At 49.4% G+C, this 26284-nt stretch overlaps 9 protein-coding genes and 3 non-coding genes across 15 annotated transcripts; 4 read left to right on the top strand and 8 right to left on the bottom strand.

Annotated features, from left to right (window-relative positions):
* Nucleotides 1–949: 949 nt before the first annotated feature.
* On the bottom strand, nucleotides 950–7489 carry LOC117895355 (splicing factor 3B subunit 3). Of its 4 annotated transcripts, XR_004648912.1 has the most exons (11): nucleotides 7338–7488; nucleotides 6793–7059; nucleotides 6138–6503; nucleotides 5421–5895; nucleotides 5016–5350; nucleotides 4066–4373; nucleotides 1905–3882; nucleotides 1655–1712; nucleotides 1407–1462; nucleotides 1162–1226; nucleotides 950–1091 (listed from the first exon to the last, which is right to left on the bottom strand). XR_004648912.1 is itself a non-coding variant. In XM_034802940.1 (7 exons), the coding sequence occupies exons 2-7, from the start codon at nucleotides 7016–7018 to the stop codon at nucleotides 1906–1908; spliced, it is 3687 nt and encodes a 1228-aa protein (XP_034658831.1). In that variant the 5' UTR covers nucleotides 7019–7059; nucleotides 7338–7488; the 3' UTR covers nucleotides 1901–1905. The 4 variants fall into 4 exon arrangements, 1 of the variants encoding a protein (XP_034658831.1); XR_004648913.1 differs by lacking the exon at nucleotides 7338–7488 and having other exon boundaries at nucleotides 6783–6917; XM_034802940.1 differs by lacking the exons at nucleotides 950–1091; nucleotides 1162–1226; nucleotides 1407–1462; nucleotides 1655–1712 and having other exon boundaries at nucleotides 1901–3882.
* On the bottom strand, nucleotides 1302–1376 carry LOC117895908. The gene has a single exon (XR_004648981.1). It is a non-coding gene; the product is annotated as a small nucleolar RNA Me28S-Cm788 (small nucleolar RNA).
* On the bottom strand, nucleotides 1531–1616 carry LOC117895894. Its single transcript, XR_004648969.1, has one exon. It is a non-coding gene; the product is annotated as a small nucleolar RNA Me28S-Gm3113 (small nucleolar RNA).
* Nucleotides 1782–1863, bottom strand: LOC117895893. Its single transcript, XR_004648968.1, has one exon. It is a non-coding gene; the product is annotated as a small nucleolar RNA Me28S-Gm3113 (small nucleolar RNA).
* A 261-nt stretch (nucleotides 7490–7750) lies between the features above and the next one.
* LOC117895358 (UPF0415 protein C7orf25) lies at nucleotides 7751–9114 on the top strand. The gene is made up of 4 exons (XM_034802942.1): nucleotides 7751–7961; nucleotides 8020–8346; nucleotides 8400–8951; nucleotides 9005–9114. Exons 1-4 carry the CDS (start codon nucleotides 7812–7814, stop codon nucleotides 9080–9082), a joined length of 1107 nt encoding a protein of 368 aa, XP_034658833.1. The 5' UTR covers nucleotides 7751–7811; the 3' UTR covers nucleotides 9083–9114.
* A 13-nt stretch (nucleotides 9115–9127) lies between these two features.
* LOC117895364 lies at nucleotides 9128–9966 on the top strand. Its single transcript, XM_034802948.1, has 2 exons — nucleotides 9128–9247; nucleotides 9301–9966. Exons 1-2 carry the CDS (start codon nucleotides 9224–9226, stop codon nucleotides 9919–9921), a joined length of 645 nt encoding a protein of 214 aa, XP_034658839.1. The 5' UTR covers nucleotides 9128–9223; the 3' UTR covers nucleotides 9922–9966.
* On the bottom strand, nucleotides 9929–10741 carry LOC117895363 (protein DPCD). Its single transcript, XM_034802946.1, has one exon. It carries the CDS (start codon nucleotides 10652–10654, stop codon nucleotides 9989–9991), a length of 666 nt encoding a protein of 221 aa, XP_034658837.1. The 5' UTR covers nucleotides 10655–10741; the 3' UTR covers nucleotides 9929–9988.
* A 347-nt stretch (nucleotides 10742–11088) lies between these two features.
* LOC117895362 (B-cell receptor-associated protein 31) lies at nucleotides 11089–12467 on the top strand. The gene is made up of 2 exons (XM_034802945.1): nucleotides 11089–11748; nucleotides 12115–12467. The coding sequence occupies exons 1-2, from the start codon at nucleotides 11245–11247 to the stop codon at nucleotides 12313–12315; spliced, it is 705 nt and encodes a 234-aa protein (XP_034658836.1). The 5' UTR covers nucleotides 11089–11244; the 3' UTR covers nucleotides 12316–12467.
* Nucleotides 12468–13028: 561 nt separating this feature from the next.
* Nucleotides 13029–14320, bottom strand: LOC117895357 (bifunctional peptidase and arginyl-hydroxylase JMJD5). The gene is made up of 2 exons (XM_034802941.1): nucleotides 14045–14320; nucleotides 13029–13995 (listed from the first exon to the last, which is right to left on the bottom strand). Exons 1-2 carry the CDS (start codon nucleotides 14309–14311, stop codon nucleotides 13066–13068), a joined length of 1197 nt encoding a protein of 398 aa, XP_034658832.1. The 5' UTR covers nucleotides 14312–14320; the 3' UTR covers nucleotides 13029–13065.
* A 57-nt stretch (nucleotides 14321–14377) lies between these two features.
* On the top strand, nucleotides 14378–15347 carry LOC117895361 (THUMP domain-containing protein 1 homolog). The gene has a single exon (XM_034802944.1). It carries the CDS (start codon nucleotides 14425–14427, stop codon nucleotides 15322–15324), a length of 900 nt encoding a protein of 299 aa, XP_034658835.1. The 5' UTR covers nucleotides 14378–14424; the 3' UTR covers nucleotides 15325–15347.
* Nucleotides 15341–17173, bottom strand: LOC117895359 (peroxisomal membrane protein PMP34). The gene is made up of 3 exons (XM_034802943.1): nucleotides 16738–17173; nucleotides 16606–16666; nucleotides 15341–16288 (listed from the first exon to the last, which is right to left on the bottom strand). Exons 1-3 carry the CDS (start codon nucleotides 16807–16809, stop codon nucleotides 15471–15473), a joined length of 951 nt encoding a protein of 316 aa, XP_034658834.1. The 5' UTR covers nucleotides 16810–17173; the 3' UTR covers nucleotides 15341–15470.
* Nucleotides 17174–17243: 70 nt separating this feature from the next.
* On the bottom strand, nucleotides 17244–21372 carry LOC117894285 (claspin). The gene is made up of 7 exons (XM_034801243.1): nucleotides 20537–21372; nucleotides 20219–20466; nucleotides 19542–20165; nucleotides 18204–19475; nucleotides 17878–18136; nucleotides 17515–17820; nucleotides 17244–17452 (listed from the first exon to the last, which is right to left on the bottom strand). The coding sequence occupies exons 1-7, from the start codon at nucleotides 21290–21292 to the stop codon at nucleotides 17333–17335; spliced, it is 3585 nt and encodes a 1194-aa protein (XP_034657134.1). The 5' UTR covers nucleotides 21293–21372; the 3' UTR covers nucleotides 17244–17332.
* Nucleotides 21373–26284: the final 4912 nt, after the last annotated feature.

Below are 26284 nucleotides of genomic sequence, written 5' to 3'. Positions count from 1 at the left end.
TGATAAGCATCTACGAGGAGCAGCAGCAGGAGGAGGGAGACTCCTAAAAGATTCTGATTTCCACGATTCTGTGGCCAGCAGATTGCCATCGCCGAGGCGCAGGCCCAGGCCCAGGACTGCAACACGCCCCACAACAAAAGGCCCCAGTGCTGGCCATTGTCTAATCGCCAGCTGGGCATCTGCAGCTCTCTCTCTGCCTGCCTGCTGCCTGCTGGCTGGCGCTGGGCGTGGCTGCAGCAGGGCTGTGGCTGTGGCTGTGCCTCTGCCTGGTGCCAAGTGTTTGCGCCAAGCGTTGAGCGTTGATTGTCCTTATCGCCGTCTGCAGATCACTTTTGGCTGCAACATGCGGCGCGAATTGCATGCGTAGATGCTGGCTAGATATTGCGCTTGCGTGTCTGCCGCACCAGCAAAAAAAGAAACCAGTGCCAGTGCCAGTGCCAAGTGATGAATGTCCGTGTTATGCGATCTAATGATCTAGAAATGAAGTTCATAAATCGTTTAACCAGATGGCATAGCCTCAGATGCAACCAACAGTGGCAGCAGGATGAGAATGAGGCCTCCCGAGGTAACTCCACACGCTGGAATGGCCTGCTGATCGACCACCGAGTGGCTGCGGCTGCGGCTGAGGCTGAGGCACTCGGGCAGCGACAATTTGCATAACTGCTGCTGCAAAAAACATAACAAATTACAACAATTTTGCGCTGCGTACATGCCACAAGTGGAAGCACCGAGAACGAGGCGTTTAGCAGGCATTTCTTGCTGCCATAACGGGACACTGCCGCACGAGGGGAGCGTGCGGAATGGAGAGCAAACAAGGCCAGGCAGATAATAAGGCCGAGCCGAGAACATCAACTCAAATTATGCAAAGAGCAGCAATCCCGCACGGACAGGGGGGAGGGCCACAACAAATGGTTTACACATTCTTTTGGTTCAGTTTTGTTTATTTTACATAAAATATTTATATGCTAAAATGTATAATTTGTGTTTGTGTTGTGTGTGCAAAATGTAGAATTTGCAACCGAATTTAAGTGCTAATATAAATAAGCGGCAGTCGTTTTAGTGGTTGAAGATTTTTTGTTGTAAATTAAAAACTGCAAAGAGAAGAGAAAGAGTCACAAAATTAGTTTAACTTCAATTTGCATAAATAAATCGAAAACTTACCTAAAATATGCATAATGTAGAGCTAGTTTTATTTGTTGCCAGTGACTCATGGATGCCAGAAGAAGCTGCAAATGGGAAAGAAAGTTTTCAAGTTAATGAAAGTGTTTCCGGTTTTACTTTACGCACAAAATAAATTGATAATTGCATCAGTTATGAATTTACAATCAAATTATTTCATTAGTCTAACATATGTAAATAAATCATCATTGTGATATAAATGAATGCAAATTGTATGCAATTCTCACCTTAAAATCAGCAGCCAGAATTCGGCGGCATTTGTGTTGCTTCCTGTAGCGAAAAACTGCAAAGTAAAAGAAAGAATTATTTAAAAATTGTTTGCATGTTATCAAAAATCGAATTTGAATTGTTTTCTATCAGCTAAATATAACTTTACACTAATCACAGTTCTGTCATAGGTGTCCCAAGGTAAAATCGTAAATCATCATGGAAAAACTAGACTCAAAAAATCACTTAAACAAAGAGAGAAACGCACCTTAGCCACAGGGTTCCATGCCAGCCAAAGCTTTGACACATTTCCGCTCCACATTCAACTGCAAAGAGAAAGAATTTTGGATCAATATTTTACATACAACTAAAACAAATCGCATGCTCATGTTAATGTTCGTTTCAGTGTTTAAATGTTACACTAATCAAGGCATTTCATAGGTGTCCCAAGGTAATTGCTATCTCATCACATGAACCCAAAGCAGAAACTCGAACAAAATGCAAGGGAAAATCCTCACCTTAGAAGGCATAACGCGTGCGTATGTCCTCGAGCTTCTTGCAGATCTGATTGGGCGTGCGGAACATATCCCCGGCAATGCTCTTCTGCTTGGCCGCCTCTATGGACAGGTACTGCTCGCACAGATCGCCATCGAGCACGTTCTTCACGGGATAGTAGGAGCTGCGGTAGCTGAGATGATCGCGGCCACACAGCGGCGGGTTCTCGTTGCGCATGTGCATCTCGAGGTGCTGGAAAAAGTCATAGTCCTCGCGACTGGTGAACGGCACAAAGGCGCCGACAGTGCCATTGAGCGTCGAGTAGATGAGCGCCTCGGAGCCGCCGGGTATGAGCGTGGCCTTCTGCAGCGACATGATGATCTCGCCCACGTGGAAGGAGCAAATGTTCTCCGACTTTTGGGACGCACCCGAGAGCAGGCCACGATCCCACAGCGACTTGGTGCCAGTGGGATCCTCATCCACATCATCCGTGACCGAGTGCGGCAGGCGCTGAATATTCAAGTTGCCAAACTTGTCCGCAATGGCAATGGTGTCGTAGTCCAGCAGCGTGGTGGCCGTCACCCAACGGGGATGCGTGTCATCGGCAAAGATGATCAACTGATTCTCGGCCCGTCGATAGCGCAGGAAGAAGACAGACTCCTGGACATCCGAGACGTAAACGCGATGACCCATCGCTTGGATGTTGACAATCTGATAGGGAATGTGTTTGTTCTCGCACTTGCGCAGCATTTTCTTCTTGCCGAGATCATAGATGCGCAGCATGCGGCCACAGCCGGCCAGCAGGCGGCCCTGGAAGCCGCACAGTGCGCCGGGAATCTCGTCAATCTCGGTGCGATGCATAAACTCCAGGCTGGAGCATGTGGGATCGATCTTGTAGATGTCCAGGCAGCCTCCCTGGGATATTCTCGGATTCAGCTGCAGATCCCGGGCAATGCCAACGGCCAGATAGTAGCGACCATCGGCTGCCACCGAAAACTTGACCATGGCCATGGCCATGATGGCCTCGTTCTGGGCCAGCGGCACACTGAACATCGTCTGGCCATGCATGGCGTCCAGGCAGCGTATCTGCGAGGCCCACAGGCCCAGTCCAGCCTTCGGGGCCGAGAAAACATCCTCGGGCAGCACCTCATTGATGAACGCGTTCGCCATCTCCCGGGCCAGTTCACGTTCCTCGTCGCCCGCTGCACTGCGCATCTCCTCGGCCATCTGCTCCTTCCTGGCACTCTTTGTGTCCTCGGTGTAGGCATTGTGATCCGTTTCGGCTATGAGCATGCGCCCCGTGTCCGGATGTATGACGAATGTGCGCGGCGTAAACTGCAGCGGAAATGCCACTTGATTGAAGACAGCGCCCAGCTTTTCCAGCGCCAAAATGCGCAGCGTGTTGGTTGAGATTGCCACAATGCCCTCGCTGCACTGCTCGCTGGAGAAGCCGGAGGCATATTCGAGTGTCTCGTAGGAGAGCGGCGTCAAGTGGAATCGATTCTGATGGTAATACGACAGCCAGGAGCGACTGGACATGGCCAGCACGGCCTCGGAGCCCTGCATCTTGATGCGAAACAGTTTGACGGGCCGCGAGCCCAGGTAGCGCGTTCGCGTATCTGCCAAATCCCCCGACACCGGATCGAGTACCGTGCGCAGCAGCACGCCGTTGCTCAGGCCAATATTGAGGTAGATTGTGCCCTTGTTGGCGCCACTGCGCTGTGGCGGTGCATCATCGTCCTGGGCGCCCGCACTGGTCGTGCTCTCCGTGTGTCCCATTTCCACCAAGCAGAGCGACTCTGCTGGCGAGGGCAGCGCCTGCATGGAGCAGGGCATCAGGCAGTTATTCGGATCCAATGAGAGTATGCGGACGGTGTTATCCGCCAGGCCAACGGCCAAGAACCAGGAACGTTGCTCGCCATCTGGCACTGTGCCCAGCGCCATGCACATAATCTCCGCCAGCATTTCCGAGCGTTCGGTGTACTCATTCAGCTCGCCAGTCTGCAAAGAAGAGAGATCCAATCATTAGTTTTGTGCTAACACAAGCCAACAAGCGCAAAGAATTCTGTCGTTAAAGCTCAGTACTGCAGGACACAGAGTGTCTCAACATGATTGTTCTTTTCGTGTTTTTATCATCAGGGCAAAGAGTAATTGTAATCTCGCCTTCATCCATCAAATGCTTACCGGATCCATTTCAAAGTAAACCAATTCCCTGCCAGACAACGTGATGACCACCTGCCGCTGATTGACGGCACATTTGGTAATCGATTTCTTGCCGGGCGCCTTCCACTCATTCACACGCTTGTCGGAGCGTATGTGACGAATGCCATCCGGATAGACCTGCACCAAGGCATCATCCCCCAGGGCGGCACAACAGAGTGTGGGCGTGGTGCCGAGGAACCCACTGTCCGTGACTTCCTCCACAGTCTCACCAATGCTGAGCACCAGCGTGGCATTCACGAAGGACACAATGATGTAGGCATCGAATTCGTCTACAAATAAGGCAAAGAAGAGAGAAACTTGGTACATGAGTATCGTGGGGAGTCTCTAGTTGCGTGTATTCCTAGCTAAGGAGAGGCGAGACGCACACAATTGAATAATCAGTTTATCAAGCTATAATCAATGGATATTCAGCTGAAACACGGTTGATAAGTATCGCATCATGTTCAATGTGTGTCTCGCGACTTAAATGTAGTTTTAAACAATAGTTTCGTTGCAGTTTGCAGGTCGTAGTATCTGTCGACTTATGAGCTGCAGTGTAAATGTTGCCTTACCTATCGTTTCACAAAAGACAAGCTACAATTCTAGAGATAAAACTCGACAAGAACGAATTTCTGTCTGTGTTTGTCTCTTTGTCTTTTTTTCGATAGAGTGTCACACACACACACACACACAACATAATTGTTGGATGGACTGACGTCTGTGTTTAAGCGCCTGAAATAAGAGAGAACTGGTGGTTGATAACTTGTGGGACTTGTTTGGAATCGTTTTGTGTGTAAAGCTAGTCGTATTTCTATATCATTATCATCATCAATGCACCAGTTTTGGGTTAGAGAAACGATCGATCGATGTCCATTCTTACATGCTAAAGCGACTTAATCCTACAGAGAGCAACATTCAATTGCGCAACTCACCATCAGCTCGTTTCTTGACTGTCCAAACGGCATTGGGATTGCCGGGTAGCTCCGAGACGGCCATCTCAGACACCTCCAGGCCATGTCGCAGCACGCGCAATGTAGAACGCGGCCCGCGGCCACAGAGCACATACAACTGGGGCGTATCCTCATTGGCCAGATCAGCCACCTGGGAGGTAATGATCGGTGCAAACGAAGGCAACTCATCCACCAGCACAAGATTCTTTAGCGTGCGTGGTGCAAAGAAGAAGGTTTCGCCCTCCTCCAGTGGCATGGCCGAGCTGAACTCGGGCTCATCATCATCATCGCCCAAGTGAGCAATCTGATACAGGTAGCTGCAGGGGAAAAAGGAAATGCAAACATTAGTCACAGCCCGAGGGCTTCAAGAAAAGATTCAAAACTTACTGGTTGCCAAATTCGCTGGCCACGAACAGGAAGCCCGTCTTCAGCACACACATGGCCGCTGCTGGTGGCACCGTATCGAAATATTTGAGCTTGATCTCAGACACCACATCATCGTCGGTCTCGAGGGTGATTTTGAAGATGTCTCCCTGCTCGGTTTGCAGCAGAAAGAAGTACATGCTCTTGGTGCGATGCGTGGCCGAGCAAATGAAGATCATGCCACGCTCGGGATCATCCAGATCGTTGCGACGACGCGGTATGGGGCAACGTATATCATGCTGATCGCCGAGATTCTTGTACGTCAAATAGTTCTCTGAGCAAATGAGCACGCCCGAGGGTCCATCATTGCCGCCGGGCACAGAGACCAGGAAATTGGCATGCTCCTCCAGCGGCTCCGAGTACTTGCGCACCACGTGGTTCAGGCCCAGGTCCAGCTCGTAGAAGGTGAGCGTTTGCTGTGTGCGCTGTGCAGCGTCGCCTGCAAAAGGGAAGCAAATAATTGTTAGTTCAAACATTCACTTTGGGCTGAGTTTCAAGTGTGGGTCACAAATCAGTGAAGTGTGGCTAGGCAATTACAGCGACACCAATGGTTCAGTGATCAACAATTTATCTGGCGACAAGTACAGACAGGTGTTCACGGTGGGTTAATCCACAAACCCTGAGAATTAAGGCGCTAATCGAGAGAGAGAGAGAGAGAGAGTGGCAGATGCAGATGCTTACCCGTCGGATCCAAGTCAGACTCCTCGTAGTCAATCTCCAGGCAGGCAAACATGGGATTGTCAAAGCCAACATCCACACCGACCATGTGATAGGTCAACGTGTTGGATTTGTGAGCCTCCAGCGGAGATGAGATCGTGAGGCGCGCCTGTGTGTCGCGGTTCATGATGTAGGCCAGCTTCTGCTTCTCCACGGCGCCAATCATTACGGCACGACCCTTGGGATCGATGGCAAAGTACTGCCCCGGCACAATGCGGCGGCAGCCCGACTTGCCAAACGTCTCCTGATGCACCTTCTCCAATGCATTCTTGGCGGGCATGTACTCCAGAATAACAATGCGGCCGGAGTCAGAGCCAACAACGATGTAATCTAATGAGAGTAAACAAGATAAAAGACCAATTAGCTGTGAACCGGAAGTGAACCATTTTGAGGTTATGTTCTGGGGGGCTGTAACTCGAAGTTTCAGTTCGCCATACCATGTGTTTGGGGTTATGGCAAATGCGACGCCAAGTCTTTTGGGTTACTCTCGCACGTAGACGGGTTTAACAAGGTCTTACTGGGGCAAACTACAGTAAGTGGTTGCCCCAATAGGGTTTTGTGCGTCTTTCACTAACATTAAACGAGTTTTAGGTAATAATTGTTTCTTACATTTACCAACCTTTTGTTCCGCCCGTCAGACGGAAGGCCATCAGCGCGCGAATGCAGCCGAAGATCTCCGTCGAGAGCAGCGTGTGCACTTTGCCGGTGTTCGAGTCGGGTCGCACCAGCTCCAGCGACTTGCCACGTGACAAGAGTATCTCCTGCTGCTTGCCGCCAGAAAAGTTGCCATGGACGGCGTGCGTCACACCCGTTCCCTTCTGCAGCGTCAAATTGTACAGATACATGATGAGGCTGTTGAATTTTCACTCCAACTCAATGACCAAAACTGCAAAAAGGTCCAAAGTACATGTGAGGTTAGGTACAGTCGCCGTGAAAAAATGCTCAAATATTGCAAGTAGTTTCGGTAAATTTGTACTGCTTTGAAAACCATGGCCACAGTTGGTGTATTCGTGTCGCCTAACGATGCTAGTAAGCAGCATGTTTGTTAATTTAGCACGCCTTAATTTGCGACCAAAGCACAGACATTTCTGATTTCTGGAGATACTTTGTGCATAACTATCCTAATATCACCGAATATCATTAGCTTAAACACTAAATAGCTACCTTTTGCCGTTTTAATAGAGTATTTTACACATTGTGACACCGATGCCAACGGATTAAAATTTTCCACAATCACTCTGCCGGCTTCATGCCATACGCTGTACGCTTGTGCTTCGTTTCGGTGGTGAAAAGAAAATGAACGAAACGAAGCGGAGGCGGCCATTGCCAGCAGAAAATATCGATTTGCAGCCCAACTAGGGTTGTCACATATACACAGCTATCGTTGAAAAACGAATTTGAAATAATTACTAAGTATTTGTAATAAGAGATTTTTCCAAAGAATGATAATACCGCTAAATTTTTATATATTAATATTTATTTTTGTATTTTTTACACTGCTTGAAGGATTGAGTACATTGCTCCCATCGCTAAGCAACCTCATCGATATATCGTTGCCACCTCTGCCAACAGCTGGCAGGTAACAACAATTATTTCGTACTATTATTAAAGTTTGCACTCAACCACCTTGCAGGTGACATGGACGAACAAGAAAAGCTGTACGAGGAGGCACAAAAGAAAGTGGTGTTGGGTGAAGAACTGAAACAGGCCTTGGTTGAGTTTGAGGACTTGCCCGGAGTCTCGAAAGTGCAGAGAAAAATACAACAGGAGCTGAAATTCCTTAACAAGGTATGAAGCAACAGTGATTCTTCGCGAACAATCCACTGAAGTACACGTTTCTGTTTAGGTGATTGGCACAAAGTCTGTGAGGGATCACCACATAACCAGCAGCAACTTTGTTTATTATGAATTTCTCATTAAAACGCTGCAAACGCAACAAGGAGTCGTCGATATAAACGCTGTATTTCGCCTGGAATCGCGGGATAGTCCCTTGCGCGTTGACATTGTGGCCAACAATGGTCTGAAGTGGGTCAAAGTGATAGCGAGAAATTCCAAGTCCGTGGAAGATGCAGCCAAGGGCTGTGTCAGCATTGGGGCACGAAGTGTGATAGATCAGGCGGAGGACTACCTGGAGGCGAGTGCGCTGCACTTCTGCATGTTCCAGCGACCCAAGGTAAGTACTTTGGGTACTCAGCAACTGGCAGAATGCAAGACTTTCCCTTTCAGATTGTATTTTACTTTTCAAACAAAATTGAAGACTCACTCCACGAAGAGCTGCTTGAAATGGGCGTGCAGACGGCATCGTTGGAGGCACCCGACAGTGATGAGGATCAATATGCAACCGCGTCCAATGAGCTAAATCTGGATGTCACCACCATGCTGGCCTACGTGAGCGCACTCACCAATGGCCACTCGCATTGGGTGTTCAAGGAGCCGCTGCTCACCGAACAGGCGGAGCGGGAGCGAGCGTCGCCACTGAAGCCACAGCTCGAGAAGATTCTGCAGGGCAAGCGGTTGGTCTGCTGCCAACTGGCCTACGATGCCTTTCAGAATATCTTGACGATCGTGGGCGGACCCGGCGAGCGAGAACGAGCCGATGAATTCCTAAAACGAATTACTGTCTATCCCGACGTGGACAAAATACCCGAGGAGTTCTCCACTATACGATTCACTGCCAATGTGAACGAGAGAAGTCTGAAGATCTTTAGCTTTGGCATGGCCCGGGAAATATTTACAGTAACCTCTAACAAGGCCTTTGTGCGATCAGCCAAGATGCAGGTGAGAATTTCGAATTGTTGTCCCCTAAGGCTTACGCATCTTTGTCTTTCCAGGGAACGAACGTGCCCGTTTTCGTACACGCTTCAGTTGCACTTACCGAAGGTAAACAGGCAGCCGGCAAACCACTTTAGGTGCAATAAATATTTATTTTTTTTAAATGCAATTGAGTGGTTTTATTTTCACACATCGATATACTAAAATATCGATGGCAATGTCAGGGTTGCCAAATCAACCGCATCTGCTACTGCGCAGATATAAACAAAAGAGAAAACATGGATTGTGCACCGCTGAATTTGGTAATGGTTAAAAAACTATAAAAACTATGCAAGAACTCACATATCCCTTTCAGGCTCACTTCCATGAACGCCGCTCTGAGCGTTTTATACGCAATCATCGCTATGAGGACGCCATCAAGGCTCTGGAAACGTCGCTAATCTACATGCAGGACGCCCACAAGCGGGTCGCCCTGCCCAAATCGAAGGAAGTGCTCGACACCCTGACCCTTGACTTTCAGCGAAAACTGCGGCAGATTGAAATGCGCAAAACGCAGCACGGGCTGACGAAGGTGAAGGATTTTGTGCCACTCAAAGAGGCCAGCCCAATGCTGCCTCTGCGGCAGGAGAACAGCGGAGGCGGCGGCAGCGGTGGTGGCGCCTCATCGTCAGCACAATCCGTGGCAAAGGCAATTGACAAGACAGTGCAGGAATTCGATGCCAAGTTCAGTTCAACGGTGACAAGCAAATCCCCGACGAGGAACTGCGAGCCCCAACTGGAGATGCTGTCCAGAAGTGATCCCCAGGGATCGGGACTTGAAGATCAATATCGGAGCAGTCTGGAGCGATCCGATGATATGGATATGCCTTCCCTGGCACCCCTAGAGCTGCCCTCGTTCGATTACAGCCTGTTCTGCAGCTCCTCGGCTCCATCGTTGGCCAGCTACGCCGGCTTGGCCGAGGGCTTTCAGAAGTAGATTCCAGTTTTGTGATTAATAATTTTAAAATATTATTACTTTTTATGTGTACTACATGCTAGTGGTTTTATTTGGCCATCAGACCCTTTAAGAGGTCATCCATGTCCGTCTCAGTCTCCACGTCCTTCAGCAGGAGCAGCACTTGGGCCTCCATCTCGCAGAGAATGGCTGGTTTCAGGTACGTGATGATCAAAGTATTGAACTGATGGTGGACCGAGAGGTTGGCCTGTGCTGGTGGAGTGCCGCAACGATCCAGCTCGGGCACTGGAATCACCTTGTAGTATTTCTTGTTCGTGGTGCGCACAACAATGGAACGCTGCTCCGGGCTGGCGCTGACATTGTACACCTCCAGGGGATAGGGCATGTTGCGGATGCGCCACTCAATGTTCTTCTTGGTCACTCGCTTTGCCAGCAGTGGGGCGGAGTTGCTCTCGCGCAGCATGAAGTCGTCGTCGGGCGTGTTGTCCACATCTCCTCCTGCGCCGTTGGCTTTGTTGCCGGACCAGTTCAGCTGGCGGGGCTCCTCGCCCAGCTCGATTTCCCACTCGGGCTGCCCCATCAGTTGCTTGCACTTGCGCCAGGCGCGACGCAGCACGATGCCGGTGTCCAAACTGTAGTCTTCGGCCATTTGCTGGCCGTCTGGAAACTTGTAGAGCACCTTGCGCAGTCGTCCGCTGATCATCGAGTTCTTCTCGGCGGAGGTCAAGTAGTTTAGCCAATTTTCGTAGGACATCTTTACCGTAACTAGGAATAATACTAATGCTAAACGTAAATTTGATCGATGGCGCAAAGTTAAAAGCACATTTGCCCCTGGCAACCCAGCTGTCACCTAGTAACAGAGTTGTCAGGGCAAGAAAAGTTATTATTCAAATTGTAATTACCTTGCTTTTGCAACTAACTAAAGCAAATTGTTGCAACTGAAAACTTGGTACGACTTTGTTTACAATTTCCATGTGCTCTATACAATATTTATTTATAAAAACCCTCTAAAAGTAGCTTTTTCTGGCTGCAAACAAGTTGGCAGCCCCACATAGCGGCACTTTTGTACACAAAAAAACAGAGTTGACGTGGCCGGCGCAGTGACTGCATTAAAAATACATATTTCATCACTTGCGATATATTTTAATTGTTGCTATTTAAAGTAAGCTCTCGCTAGGTACTCCGTCTGTCGTTTATAAATAGCCGCACACAAAGAACGCTCGCGGAACGTGTCTATTCGAAACTAATTTGAGGAACATTTCTTTACAGACGAATACGAAAAATCGAAAATCATCGAACTCGATCGAACTTTGTTGTGTGCAGAAATTTGCATTTGGAAAAAAAATGAGTTTAGTCTGGACTTTGATCGCAGGCTTTCTCTATGCAGAGATTGCATTGGTTTTGCTGCTGGTGCTGCCCGTGGCCAGCCCCTACAGATGGAATCGCTTCTTCAAATCCAAATTCCTGGCCATGTTGGCACAGCAGGCGCACATCTATTTCTTCTTGATTATGGGTGTGTTGGTGCTGTTCTTGCTGGAGGCCATACGTGAGATGCGCAAGTATTCGAACTATGAGCAGACCGGCGAGGTGCACCTGAACGTGGAGATGCAGCACAGCATGCGCCTGTTCCGTGCCCAGCGCAACTTTTACATCTCTGGATTTGCGATTTTCCTGGTTCTGGTCATTCGTCGTTTGGTAACACTGGTCTCGGCTCAGGCCAATCTGCTGGCTCAGAGTGAGGCTTCGATGAAGCAGGCCCAGAGCGCCACCGCTGCTGCTCGTTCCCTGATGGAGGACAAGAAGACCGATAAGGCCAAGGAGGCCAGCGAGGACAGCACACTGAATGAGGTGAGTCACACAGTTTTTGCCCCGTTCCCACACTCCAGGTCTGGCATGTTTAAAGAGCTTGGAGCAAAACCTAACACACATTACTTTGGAGTTTCTTTTGGCTACTACCAGCTGTACACAATGGCAATGCTATCATTTGATTCTGATTTACCCACACACAAAAGTTGGGCCTCTCGAAGCGACTCGAAAGTACATAAAACTCTTGTAAACTCTTTAAACAGTTGTCCAGCCTGCGGAAACGTGTGCAAGGACTCACGGCCAGAGTATCCTAAGTATCCTAAGCCACACCCCAACACATTCCCCACAAATCCCCCACACAAACACAGCAAACACTCAACTCAACTTTGACAACAAATCGTCTTACAGCTCAACAAGATGCGTGAGCGCGTCCAGGAGCTGACTTCCGAACTGAATCGCGAGAAGAAGGACAAGGAGGCTGTCAAGTCGCAGGCGGAGAGCCTCAATCGCGAGTACGATCGCCTCACCGAGGAGTACAGCAAGCTGCAGAAGCAAATTACCATTGGTGGCAAGGGAACCACCGCTGGCAGCAGCAGCAAGGATGATTGAGCGTACGGCAAGGGGCCCGAGAGTTCAATACTTTAATACCGATAAGACTTATAAACGGCGGCGGGGCACAGCGACAGCAAAAACTACATACACACACATTTAACAAAAGATTATAAACGATTAGGAATCGAAAAAGCAAAGCACATACATTTTAATGATAATTCTCATACCACACCCATTGATAAAGGTTTAGTGATTGTGCGTGGCTTTACTTCATGTCTTTTGTATGCCTGTAAAATGTTTGTTTCCTTTTGTTTTCTCTTTGCATTAATCTGTTTACTGTAAGTTTTCTTTTGCCACCTAATCACACATATACACAAACCTGTGGCTAATAAAAGAACAAACATAAACACCCGTTGGATTGATGATTCATGACCCACCAACGGCTGATAGTCCACATCATGTCGAATTCCGCATGACGTCATGGCGAACCTGTTTTATTCGCTGACAAACAGCTTTGATTAAAGCAGGTTCATTCACAAGTAGATAAGAAAACATATCAGATTCGCTTTCAAGTAGTTCGTTGCCTTCTTGAGACTTAATTTTGAAGAAGATCTTCCAAGTCGGCAAAGTGCGGCAACAGCGCCAAGAGCGGCGCTCCCATGGTGTTGGACAGTGCCAGAGTTTACAAATCTAAACAGCACTGTTAGTACGGTATTTCTGTGGGTCACACTCAAATCAAAGTAAACCGGTAAAATTCTTTTAGTTTCGTTTGTTTTATGTATGCCATGCCAGGTGGGAGGTTTTCGCCTACTCCCACCAGAAACTCACAGAAAAACTCGGCGTCTCTGCGCGCACATAGTGCCACCATTTTGGTGGCATATACAAGCAATCGCCAGGCTGGAGCAGTAGCTTATAGAAGCGCACTTGCTCCAGCAGTGGAAACGTCTTCAAGTCCAGCTCCGCCGCATTTATTTGCGATGTGTTCCCGAGGAACTCGCTCTCGTGGGGATACAGATTCGGCGTGTCCTCGGGCGCTGCAAGGATAATCTGCTTGGAGCCAAACACCTGGCAGAGTAAATTGTGCTTGGGATCGTAGTGCATGGGCGAAATGGTGCCCGCTGGTCCCAGCCACGCCTTGATGTCCACAGCGGCTGGCGTCTCCTCCGCACCACTCAACGTGCAATAATCTGGCACACAGATGTCCGCTTTCAGTGCTGGAATCTGCGCAAAGAGCTCGTGCTGAGCCAAGTACTCAATCTCCCGACAGCCGTCTCCGCTTTGGTCAGCAAATTGCCGCCGCAGGAAGTCGCGTATTTTGACTAGCTGCTGGGACCACTCGTCGCTCGCATAATTGGAGCCAATCTCTATAGGCACTGTGCGATTGCCCGCCACTTGCAGGAGGTAGTTCAAGTCCCGCCACTTGTCCATGGCTGGCCAGTGCTTGATGGTGTTCAGCAGCAGCGTGGGCTGCTGTGGCTGGAAACATTTCGTTTGAAATTCGTTCAATCCAGGAGCATCCATCTGTGGGATGTCACAGGCGCACGAAACCCTCAACACAGCCGCAAGAATCGGCAATGGCTCTGCAGTCTCCTGCTGGCCTTTGTCTAGGTATTCCATGAGAGCTGCCTTGAGCTCGCTCCAATCATCTGTGCAGCCGAGCAGCTGAGCCTCGTCCAGGATTCCACTGCATTTTTCCTTTTGCCTTGGATCTGTGCTCTCCAGGAGTAGGAAACAGATCTGAAAGTGACACTATTAGACTACAAATAAAGGGGAGTATGCGTCTCACCTTGAAGAAACACGCAATGGCATAGATTTGCCTTGTAGTCACAGGAACACTGCTGAAATGTCCGGTGTGAATGCGCTCCCAGTTTCTGTCTACCAGCGCGCATATCAGATATCGAATTTCCTCTTCCTCTCCAGCCTTATCGTTGGACTTAACCCCGTCCAAGTGATCCGTTGCCTTTTTGAGTATATACCTCGCTTCGACCTCGTTTCGAAGGAGATCTTCCAAGTCGTCAAAGCGGGGAAACAGCTCCAAGAGCGGACCGTCCATGGTGTTGGAAAGCGCCAGAGTTTAACAATTTCAACAGCACTGTTAGTACGGTGTTTCTGTGGTCACACTCAAATCAAAGTAAACCGGTACAATTGTTTTTATGTGCATTTTTGATGGAACCGACGAATAAAAAATCCAAAATGACGAATAAATATCATCAGAAAAACAAGAAGAAGTACTACCAGGGCAACAAGCAGGTGCTGCAGGCCGGCCAGCGCGGTTTCTTCGCCACGTGCAACATCAATGAGAAGGGCTGCGTGCGCGAATGCTACAATCTACTCAATCACTACGCGGACATCCTGTACGGCCCCGAGCAGCCGAAGGAGGCCGAAAAGAAGGAGTCTGAAGAGCAGAAAACTGCAGGCGAGACTGGCAAGGTCAGCGACGACGACGATGACGACTTGGAGGCGGCTGCTGCCAAATGCCGCGAGACTCTCACGCAGCGCAAGGTGCGCTTCCAGAACGTGGAAACCGGCACCACCAACTGCATCTTCATACGCACACAACTGGACGATCCCGTGGGTCTGGGCAAGCACATTGTCAACGATATAACCACCACGGGCAAGTCAATGTCCCGCTTTGTCCTGCGCCTCGTGCCCATTGAGGCCGTTTGCCGCGCCAATATGCCGGACATCATTGCCGCGGCCGGGCCGCTGTTTGACAAGCACTTCCTGAAGGAACCCACCAGCTATGGCATCATATTCAACCATCGCTACAACCAGCAGATCAAGCGCGATCAAATTATACTCGATCTGGCCGATTTGGTCAACTCCAAGAACGTGGGCAACAAAGTGGACCTGAAGCAGGCCAAGAAATCGATCATTGTGGAGGTGCTGCGCGGCTGGTGCCTGCTCAGCGTGATTGACAACTATCTGGAGTCCAAAAAGTACAATCTGGCAGAGCTGGCCAACCCCAGCGAGAAGAAATCGAATGGCGACAATGACAGCAAGTCTGAGGAGAAGTCTGTGGAGACTGACGCCGCCTCGCCCCCCGCTGAGCAGCATGCTGAATAAAATGTTACAAATGTTCTACTTTAGATTTGTTCCGTGTCTTTATTGCTAACTTTGGAGTGTGTGTGTGCTGTCCGTATCCGTATCAAAGTCACTTAAATTAGTAAAAATGGGGTAGACTAGTAGACTGTCTGCCCCTGCCCCTGTCTCTATGCATTCCGTTTGAGCAGCAGCCTCACCGTGCTGGATATCTTCTCGTAGGCCATAAACATCAGCGCCGCGGTCAGCACAGTCTGCAGAATCTTTGCCTCCAGGCCACGGAACAGTCCGCGCACTCCGCTGTGCTGCAATATGCTGATCATCATCTGCAGCGGGCTCTCAGTGCGTTGGCCCGACGCCTGGCGGGACGTTGAGGGTGCCGCAGCTGTCTCCTTGCTGCGATGACGCAGCTTGGTTTGCACCAGCTGCAGCGGGTACGTCAGCACGGTGGCAAAGGCCTTCGCAATGGCGCCGATGAAGAAGAAGCCCAGGCTGCCCAACTCTCCGCCAGTGAAGGTCAGAATGTGGCGCTTCAGCAGCTCGTACATCATGAACTGCAGCGCAGGATTCGAGGCGAGCATCAGCGAGGGAATCATGCCCGACCACAGGCCGGCGTAGCCCTCTGTCTTGGCCACATACTGGAGTCCCTCGACGAGACTATTGTAGTGCTTGTTGACCTCATCCGAGGTGCCAGCCACATTGCGCATGCGCAGCCGCGTGTTGACCACCCAGAACGGAGTGGTTGTCAGGGTATTAATGACGCCAGCGACGCAGCCAAGCAGCAGATCCTTTAGTGCGCTCTGCTGCGAACGTGCGCCATTCGAGGTGACCGTCTTGAGCGCATGGAATGTGTAGAAATAAACAAAGTTCGAAATGCACAGACTCTGCAACACTGGTCCGAGTCCGCGGTACAGCGACAGGAAGCCTTCGCCCAGCACAATCTCCTTGATCATTTGCTTCGTGCTGCGCACCTCACCTGCCTCCTCCACTGCAAGAGAAGAAAAGAGAAATTAATCAAATGTAAGTGCAAAGTGAACCTTGGACTCCCTAATATGTAAATTGCTGAATTTTGGGTAAAGGTTAGTGACATTAACCCAAGCATGGCCCATGGCCAGCGTTCGATGGTAAGGCAGTGCACATTCCCCATATCTCAGCCATCCACAAAATTGGATTAGCCCGGCGGGAAATTGATTACTGGCCACTCTCGCTGGAGTTTGAACTCTCCCAATATACCAACTATACATATTATCTATGTGTCGGTCTGGCTTATCTTAGCCCTGGAGATTGGGGGCCTCATTTACTTACACTGCAGGCGGGAACGCACCGTGTCCAGTGGGTAAAAGGTGCTCATGGCTATGCAGCCACCCTGTATGAGAGAGTACAGACATGTAAATTAGCGTCATTTGAACTTTAACCGGCAAATATTTAAGCACTTACGGCAGCGCCGGAGACGGCATGCACCCAGTTTTGGTAGCTAAAAACTTGACTGAGCTTCGACGGGGCCACCATTGTGTCGTTTCGTAATTGGGGAGTTTTCTGAGTCGCCTATTTGTTTATTTATTGCGCTGAGCTGAGCTGCGTGCGGCGGCGTCCTCTGGCAAATGTTTAATGATTCGCCGCTGTCCAGCCGGCTTCGTACAGTTTATAATTTTTAGGCCCGAGGGGCAGCGCAGTCGCTGGGCTTGGACTGTCTGGTTTTCCTTAGATTAGATTAACTTAACGACGCCCGCACGCGACTTGACAGGGTGGGAGTGTTTCTGGGCGTTGAAACAGAGGTTTTGCGCTGCTCCCGGAATGCACGGAGACGGTGTAATTAACACATATTCACATATAATTTTCCCATAAAAATTAGTTTACATTCACACATGTAAACAAGCTCAGTTGTTGTGGGATTTTGAGCGTATCGAAATACGGCCATACTAGATTAGTGTTGTAAAGCGCGCTTAATGGAAATGTGGTTTTTATTTAAAACGACTTAAAAGACTATTTTGCTAATCATAGTTTATGGCTAATTTAAGAACATAACTATATATTAAAGAAGCTGATCAATAAGGCACTTCTCCCGACGTGGCTCCAGGCGTGGTTTCTTCATGAAATTAACTCCCGTTTCGCTGCTGCTGTTGAGCAAATCCGCCGCTTTGCGTTTTTGATTCTGTTGGGAGGATAATAATTTACAATAAGTGGCTGTAAATAATCACTGAGGGAGACTGTTACCTCATGTTCCTCCTCTGTGAGCGTGGCAAACACAAAGTTCTTGGAGTTGGCCGCCTTCGTGGAAACAGTCCCTGCCGTTCCGTCTTGGCCAGCGCGTCCCTTGGTCATTCCTGCCAGTTTGCTGAGCGTCTCGCTGTCCCGCACCAGGAACGAGCCGCGCACCGTGCTCTTCTGCTGTCCACCAGTCGCACCCTTTGAGATCAGGAAGGGCGAGCTCTTCTTTACCTCCACAGTGGTCTTTTTGGCTGTGATTATGTTCAGTCTGCGGAAGGCGTTGCCTGCAGGAGAAAGCGGCGTGGCAGCCTCCTAAAAGAAACAGAATTAGCAACAGATAATCCATGTGATGGCTGATCTTCCACTCACCGCTTTCAGGCCATTCTCCAGCAGGAGCTGCTCCCGCTCGTAGCGAATCTTGCGCCACATGTGCTCGTTCTCCTCATCGCCGCTGCCCTCGCCATTGCCCTCGCCGCCATTCTCCGGGCGCTGCTGATCCTCCAGGCTGAAGCCACTGTCCACATTCTTCCAGCGAAACTGACGCTGTCGCACGGCGCCCTCGTCGTCCTCGAACAACATTTCCTTGATCTTGCGCACCTCGCGTATGTCCTGATCGAGCATTTTGCGACTGTAAAAGGAAGGAAAAACCCATGAGAGAGATTTGATTGTGACTCTGTCCCCATGCCTGCACTTACGCATGAATCTGTCCGAGCTCGCTGCGCAGCTTCTCCTTATCGAACTCATCCTCATCGCCCAGCTCGATGTCGTAGGTGTCCATATTATTCTCATCCTCGTCGGCAGAGCCCCACTCGGACTCCGAGAGTTCCGCCTCCTTCTCCACATAGTTGCTGGCGCGCAAATTGCGATCTTTTTTGGTCATTTCCACCAGGATTTCGTTCTCCTCGGAGTCGTAGTCGACAAAGGTTTCGGGTATCTCCTCGAGGGGTTCCTCCAGCTGCTGCTCCTCCTCCTCCAACTCCTCCTCGCACTCCTCCACTTCGCTCTCTTCGTCATCGGAGAAGCCCAAGGCTCGTTTCTTGGGCTTCTTCTTGGTGAGTTTTTTGTTGCGCGGTTTGTCCGTCGCCAGCTGCTGCTGCTCCTCATCGCTGGACACAATTTTGTTGGCTATCTGCTGGGGCTGGGACACTTCCTCAGGCTGCTGCGTGGGCCCCTGCTGCGTCGCAAAGCTGCCCGAGCACAACGCCTCCAGCTCCTCGGGCGCCTGGCTGCTGCCCAAGCCAAATTGTGTCATGGGAATCTGACTGATCAGCGCCGTGTCCATCGAGGGCGCTGCTGAGGACGCCATTTGGGACTGCGGAAACTGTCCAGAGCACAGATCGAGCAGCTCGTTCTCCTCGTCGCTGGCCGTGCGTCGCGTCTCCGCCTCGAAGAGTTTGTGCGCGGACAGCTGCAGCTGCGTGGCCGTCATGGGTGTGGCATTGCTGGGCGGCTTCGGCGTTTGCAGCAAGTCCAAGTCGTCCTCATCGGAGTTGTCATCGTCCGGGAAGGCTTTGATGATGCGATTTCGCTTCTTGCACGCTGCTGGCTCAGCCTCTGGCTCGCTTTCGCTGCTGCTTGAGGAGTCAGCTGCGAGTTCCTCCACTTCTTCATCCAATGGCAGCAGATCCTCTGCAGCTGCCGCTTCCTCCACTATCTCCTCATCCTCATTGATGTGCACTTGACGCGCGCAAGGCTTCTCCTCCGGCTCGTACTCCTCCTCCTCCTCCTCCTCGTCCTCGTCCACATCCATGCCCATCTCTTCGTCATCTTCCGCTGCTTGCGCCTCTTCCTCGGCTTGCTTTTTGCGCAGCTCTTCCATGCGCTTCTGCGTGATGCGCGACTTGAGCTGCTCCTGCATTTTGGCATAGGCCGCACCAGGCGCCGCATCCTTGTGCACGGGCTCCTCCTCATGCAGCTGAATGTTCACCTTGGACATTTCCAGTTTGCCATGCGCCGTGGACAGAATGCTGCAGGGGGAAAGCGAACATTAGGAGGGGACTTCAGACAGGGGGAGCTGCTGATTCTCTACTCACTTGACAGTCTCCGTGGCCTTGTGCTTCTTGGCCTCGCGCGTTTTCATCAGTCGCTGCAGCAGATCGTCCACCCCCGTGGGTTTCTTGGCAAACATGTCGCCCGTCTCCAGATCAATCAGCATTGTGGCATCGCCCCTCAACGAGGGACTCACATCCGCGCTCTTCTCGATCTTCAGCCGTCGGATGGCCTCGCTTAGGCGTGGCGTTGCAGGCTTGGAGGGCGGCGTCGTGGCAGTTATTGTGCTTAAGTCCAGTTTGGGCAGCTCCAGCACCTCCGTGACGAGACATTCTCGCACCTCTGGCTGTGGCAGATATTCGTTGATTCGCGCGAACCTCAAAGCAGCTGCTGCGGCGGCGGAAGTGGAGGCCACAGGCTCAGCCTCCTGAGGCTCCTCCTGCTGCTGCTCCATGGGCAAGTCTGCTGTGATCTCCTCGCTTGCTGTTTCCGCTGCCTGTTGCTCTACCTCGTTCAAGCTTTCTGCCTCAGTCGCCGCTTCATCCATCACCTCAGGCTTCTCTTGCATCTCCTCAGCAGTCGCCGCTTCATGCTCGTCGGATTCCTCGCCCTCCGATTCGGACTTAAAGAACTCTGTGGCCTCCTTGGCGCGTTCCTCCATCAGTTTGCTGCAAGTTGAAATTATAAAATCTGCATTTTCGTTGCTTTTTCGCCTACTCACGCATATGCCTCCAGTTCCTCTCGATTCATGCGCAGGCCCAAGGATTTCCTCGGCTGTTTGCTGGGCATAGGACTGCCGCCAGCCAGGGCCGTGGCCAGCGGCGTGTTGATGGTGCGGCGGCTGAGGAACTCCTTCAGCGTGCGCGGCTTGGGCTGGTGGTAGGGCACACTGATGTGCGCCTCGCGATGCAGCCGCTGTTGCTCGCTTTGGATGGCCTGCATGTTGTCTAGCGCTTGCTTGGCCGATGCCTAATGGAAAAGGAAAACGTAAGCGTGGGTTAGTGTGTGCTACAAGAGGGTGAAGAGGGGAACAGCTCACCCGCATGGCCTTGGCTTTCTTGGGTTTCTCGGCGTGCCCTTCCGTGGCATTCTCCTGCTCTTCGCCCGAGTCATTCCCTGGCTCTGGTTCGGATTCCGAGTCCACTAAACCTTTGAGTTTGTTCTTCGGGGGAGTGGCTGCCTCATCGCTTTGTTCTTTTTGGGATTCGTCGTGGCTGTCGCTGTTCCCGTCGCTCTCGCTGTCCATTCGTTGCTTCTTTTTCTTTGTCAGCTTCTTCTTTCGCTTCTTTGGCTGCTCCTCTGCCATCTGCGGCTCCTCCTCACTGTCCGTATCGATGAGAGCAGAAATCTTCTTCCTCATCTTGGGCGCCATTTCCTCCTCATCCTCCTCATCAATGGCTGCAAATCGCTGCCTGCTGGACTTCGGCGAAGAGATTTGCTGCCCTGCCTTGTCGTTTACAACTTCAGCTTCCTCCTCAGTGTCTGGCAGACGCTGTCTGCTGGATATGGGCGACATCTGTGCCTCCGCCTGCTCCTCCTCCTTCTGCTGCACAGATTTTTCCTTCTGCTCCTCCTCCTCATCGCTGTCCAGCAGTCGCTGTCTTCTGCTCTTGGACGCCAGCTGCGGTTCCTCTTCATTGTCGCTGTCCGACATCATTAGACTCTTGCCACCCAGCAAATCTTCAGCGGAAACATTTTTCTCGTCTTCCTCCTCCACTTGCAGCGTTTCCATTGAGTCGTCTTCTTGCTCGTCATTTTCTGCTGCTGCTGCAGTTTCTGCAACCGTTTCGCTCATCTTTCTGGGTCACTTTGTTAATAATAAGAAATAAAACTAAAAACAATCTGAAAACGCACACTAATGTGATTGTTTGTGTTTTGGCGCTAAATTTGTTAAAAGTCGCGGGAGTCTACCAGCTGATTGGCCAAGTGTTGTAAAACGAAAGCAACAGAGTGGTGGTGTGCAACACGACTAAGTTGGTTTGTGAATCGAGAGTGCCGGCAAGGAAAACAATTCCGCGAGGATCGTTGCGTTTTTAAACGTTTTGTGCTATATTTTCGCGTAGAAATATAATCGCGGAGGCATACATGTGTATATTTAGTCTGTGCGCAGTTTTTTTTCGCGTGGTGATAAGTTGTTACACAAAAGTTAGTGCTTTCAGTACACAGTGGTGCTGGGCATGTCCCTGCACTCGTCATGTGGCGATACCAAAATGGCCGCTGCTAAATCTATTACTCAAGTTAAATCTACTTGTCTAGCATTTAATTGAATGCCAATCAGTGCAACAATCTATACAATTTCCATGTTAATTCATATGCAAACGAATCAAATCAAATCAGACACCGTGAATATCTGAATAAGGCAGCCGAAAGCATCAACTCAACCTTTCCACAGTACAGCAATCGAAAGTAATCAGCGAATGAATGGATTTGCATATCCCAGAGAGGTACAATAATACATAAATACATTCATATGTAGCTATTCTCTTGTTTGGCTTGGGTTAGCGAATTGTTGCAGTTGGGTTGCTGCCATCAGCAGCGATGCTTTCTCCTCATCTCTTTCTTGCGCCCGGCCATTTCTCTTTCACAGTTTACAGCACTGCCTCCCTCCCGCCCTACCTTACTGTAGGTCGTTTGGCTTGGGGTCATTAAGTAACCCACCGCGTGGCCGCCGCTGCTGCTGCCCCTTGCTGTTGCCTAACGATAGCCCTTTGTCGATCCATGTGTAACCCCCTCAATATCCGACTGAATAAATAGCATTAAAATGCAATTATAAATGGCCGCAGCCAAAAAACGCATTCACGTCCAATCCGCGACCATTCAGCTTTTAATATCAATTAACAATGCTTCCGCGGGCTCTAAACGAAAGCAAAAGCAGAAAACCCAACAACCAAAACCAAAAACCGTTTTAATGGGTGTCAAATTTCCCCCTCCCGCTCCGAAAATCTTTTCACTTTACACGCTCCAAAGATCGCCGCATTCTGGGCTCCATTCAGCACCGAAAAACCAAATGGGCTTCAATATTGATTAATGCATTTTCGAAGAGGAGGTGGAGGAGAGGTGACAAATGCCATGCCGGTCGGTCAGTTGCGCAACGCCAGCGGCGAATCCCTAAAAGACACAAAAACGTTACGAAACGCTTTAGAAAGATTGAAAGAAAGTCAAGCACACAGCACACATCATTTATGCAGCTTATGGTTTTCGGTTTTGCAAATTTTATAATATATTAATAATATATTCCCACCAGGGGGTCTAGAAATTAACGAAAAATGCGGCTCATTGGCAGCTGTGACGTGTTCACCACAGCGAAGTCTCTATCTCGCTCTCTTTCTAGCGCTTGTCCCTCTGTCAGCCGTGGTGAATAAGTTATTGGTCCTACCCACTGCGGTGAGAATTCTATGCTCAGCCTCTACCCCTCAGCAGTGACAGTGGGGAGCATCTTCAAGTGGCAGCTTTACTCATGAACAAATTAAATCATAATTCCTCATGCTTAGGCGGTTATGAGCTTCAGACATTTGTAACTTGCGCACCAATTAGCATGCCACGAAAATCTCCACATGGACCGAGCACAATTTCTCTTTCATTTGGCCAAAAAATAACAAAAAAAATCACCAAAAAAACAGCTTAACTAGCGGCCATCTATCTGCTGCTCTGTGTATCTGCGTATCTTTTGCCCCGTGTCTCTGCGTGCCTTTGCAGCAAAGATTTGGCTGGCTGTTACGGTATTTCTGCGCCTTGTCTTGCCTGCCACCTAATTTACATACGCACACAGCCAGTTATCGGTGTCTATATCGAGTGATGGCAGTGTAAAACGAAAGTGAAAATACTCCGAGTGTGCTAAACGAAGTGACTAGCCCAAAAGATACACAAAAATAACTTCCAAATGTCTTGGATCAATATTGATAGCCCCAAAAAATAGTTTTTGTGGAATTGGAAATTGATCTTCGATCGCAAAGCAAACAAAGGCCTTTGTACGCCTTTAGAAAAGTATTTTCTTTTCTTTTATTTGGCCAGGCTTATGCAATCGTCCGGCGGGACCTGGTCGGCGGCTGATCGCGGCTCAGCTCTCGGACTCTGTCTGTTGCAATTAAATGCAAATTGTCAGTCGCGCAGTCCAAACAAAAGCGCCAAAGCTGCAGCTTGTAATGCTTGTTGCATGTGGCATGTGGCACATGTATTTTGGCCTCCAGCCACGCCTTTGGCTCCGTCTTTTCGTCTGACTTTGGCTCTGTCTTTGGATTGAGATCTCTGGCGCTTTGCTTTTGGCATTTCATTGGCTTTTTGGCGAGTGAAAGTGATATATGGCGCATGACTCAGGCCACAGCCACAGCTCGAACCCGACCCGTACCCAAGTCATATGCATAAAATAATAATTAAACGCCATTTATGCGACCCTCAAGCATCAGTCGAAGACATGGCAAAAAGGGCGCAGCCGCCGCCAAGCGAGGCCAAAACCGAAACCAAAAGCCAAAAATCAATTGACAAGTCCCATGGACACTGAGAGAAATGCCACTGAGGGCAGTGGCAGTCGTGGGAGTTTTGGCCGGCAGCAAACTTTCTAGGAAGTGAACTTTAGGGAGAAACCGGGAAATGGCAAACCGTGTGGCTAATCCTCAAATCTATTTTCTACCCTCAGCTGGAAAATAATTCAACACCTCAGCGATCTGCACTTGCTACAGCCTCTGGCCAGACCTTCTCTCTGCCCGCCTGCATCATCGTCCTAAGTTCATTGTCTTTGAAAATGTGTTTTAGGGCCTGCCCTGGCTGGCGACAGTTTCAACGGAAAGGCCTTCCAACACAATAACAATAAAAGCCATCAAAGCACTCAGCAAATTGCGGCCCAGCAGCCGCGGCAGCCACTGACAAAAGAAATGGAAAGTAAAATGAAGAAAAAAAACACAGTGGAGATCAAATCTGTAGGCCCCAGAGCTGATTCCATTGAGAGCACGTTGACCGGGAGACCGGAGACCGGAGATCCGTGCTGGGGACTTGCATAATGATTGACATTGTTAGGGCCCAGACCCGACCAGACCCGACCAGACCGACAATAATTTGTCTCGATAAACAATAAGAGCTTACATTTTGGTCCGTTATAACTGCACTGCCAATCGGCTGAAGACTGCCGCGGGGTGCCGGCCAACAGGTTTCTGTCTCCAAAGCAAAAATTGTCTAAATTAACTCGACTTTACCTCGCGGCTATTGTTGTCCAAAAATCAAGTGAGAAAAGTCGCTACAAAAGTTGGGGAGGGAAAATAATAAACACGTTTAGTGTTGGACAAACTTTTATTTCATTTTTAATATAGTTTTTATATTGTTTTTATAGTGGGCATAAAAGGGAAGTAACTGGGAAAGGTGCCAGGAGGAAGTGGAAATACTAAGATTAAATTTTCGTGTAAATTTATGCGAGATTTGGCAGCAAAGAAAACGGAAAAATAGTGCAAAGTTTGTACAGAAAACAATCCCAATATATTGCCTGTTGTTGGCCTTCCATAAACCCTTAATTAAACTGTAAAATTCTTATTCAAACTAACACATTTATGGGTAGTTCTTCCCAAGAGAAATTTCCCATGAATTTTGTAACAATAATTCCGAAAAATGCAGCTTCAAAGTAGCTCCAAACAAGCCCAAATCAACAGCCTGCTAATCAGTAAATAAATCTATAAAACAGGCACACAAAAAGCCCAAGTAAACACATCCAAATTCAGATCAAAGCCAGGCTTAACTCTTTGCCGTTGATTGCCTTACTTTCCCTTTCGAATTACATCACAAACCGAGTTCAGTTCTCGCCGCACAAACCATTGCCTTACCCAACCTGAACCGCCGCCGTTGCGGGGCTTAATTTTCTAGAAAGAAAAGAAAAGACAAAAACAAGGCCTGGGCCTGGGCCTGCCCACGTACAATCGGAGTTGAAGATGCGTCAGGCCCCATGAGGCATTATCCGTAACTCAATTAGCATGCCAGGCACGTCCCTGACCCAATTCCATTTTGGTTGTGCGTCTGGCAGCGTAACAGCGCGAATCAAATGCCATTTATTTTGTATTCAAACAAACGCATTTTATGCTGGTGCAGAGGGATCTACGTCTACGTCATTTGAAGACCATGGATCCACGAATCCATGTGTGATTCACCCCGGATCCAAAGGCAGGGCTTGAAATCGAAACCCCCAGAGCGCGCGCTCGCTCGCGAAACTTTCGATTTCTTTTGGTCTGCCAGCGGGACAGAGTCAGAGCCCAGACCCTCCCTCCATGCTGTCATCGCTTGGGCAGCCAAGGTGCTGTTGCTCAAATGAAAGTTCATCGAGATTACTTTCTGGCAACGGATCAATTGTCGTTGGTTAACATTTTGGCATCTCTTCATCAGTTTTTGGGCATTTCTACTTAATCATTTTTGCTTTGGCTTTGGCTCATTTCACTCCAAGCGCTGCCCTGCCCTGCTGTGCCTTTGATTGGTGAACATTTTTGCGCCATTTCATCATCGCAAATTGTCCAAAATGACTCCACAATGCAGGCGGCCGGCAGGAGACACATTTGAGGGAGCAAAAATGTGGCACAAAGTTTGATTTGTTGGCTTTTTCTGTTGGTTTTTCTTTGCGTTTCCATTGTGTAATGCAAAGTGGTCCCCCTAGCACCCCTCAGGCATGCGCAAAATTGTGCAAAAATCATTTAATGGCCGCATTTTGTTGAACAATCTTTAATCATTTATAATAACCAAATTAAATTAAATTTGCGAAATGCAAAAAGGTTTAAATGTGCCAAAATGTTACGAAAAATTGCATAAATTTCGTGCAAGT

Source organism: Drosophila subobscura, chromosome J, assembly GCF_008121235.1.
Source record: "Drosophila subobscura isolate 14011-0131.10 chromosome J, UCBerk_Dsub_1.0, whole genome shotgun sequence".
In the NCBI taxonomy this organism is placed as follows: Eukaryota; Metazoa; Arthropoda; class Insecta; order Diptera; family Drosophilidae; genus Drosophila; species Drosophila subobscura.
The sequence above is the reverse complement of the archived record's forward strand: the minus strand, read 5'-3'. Positions and strand labels throughout refer to the sequence as shown.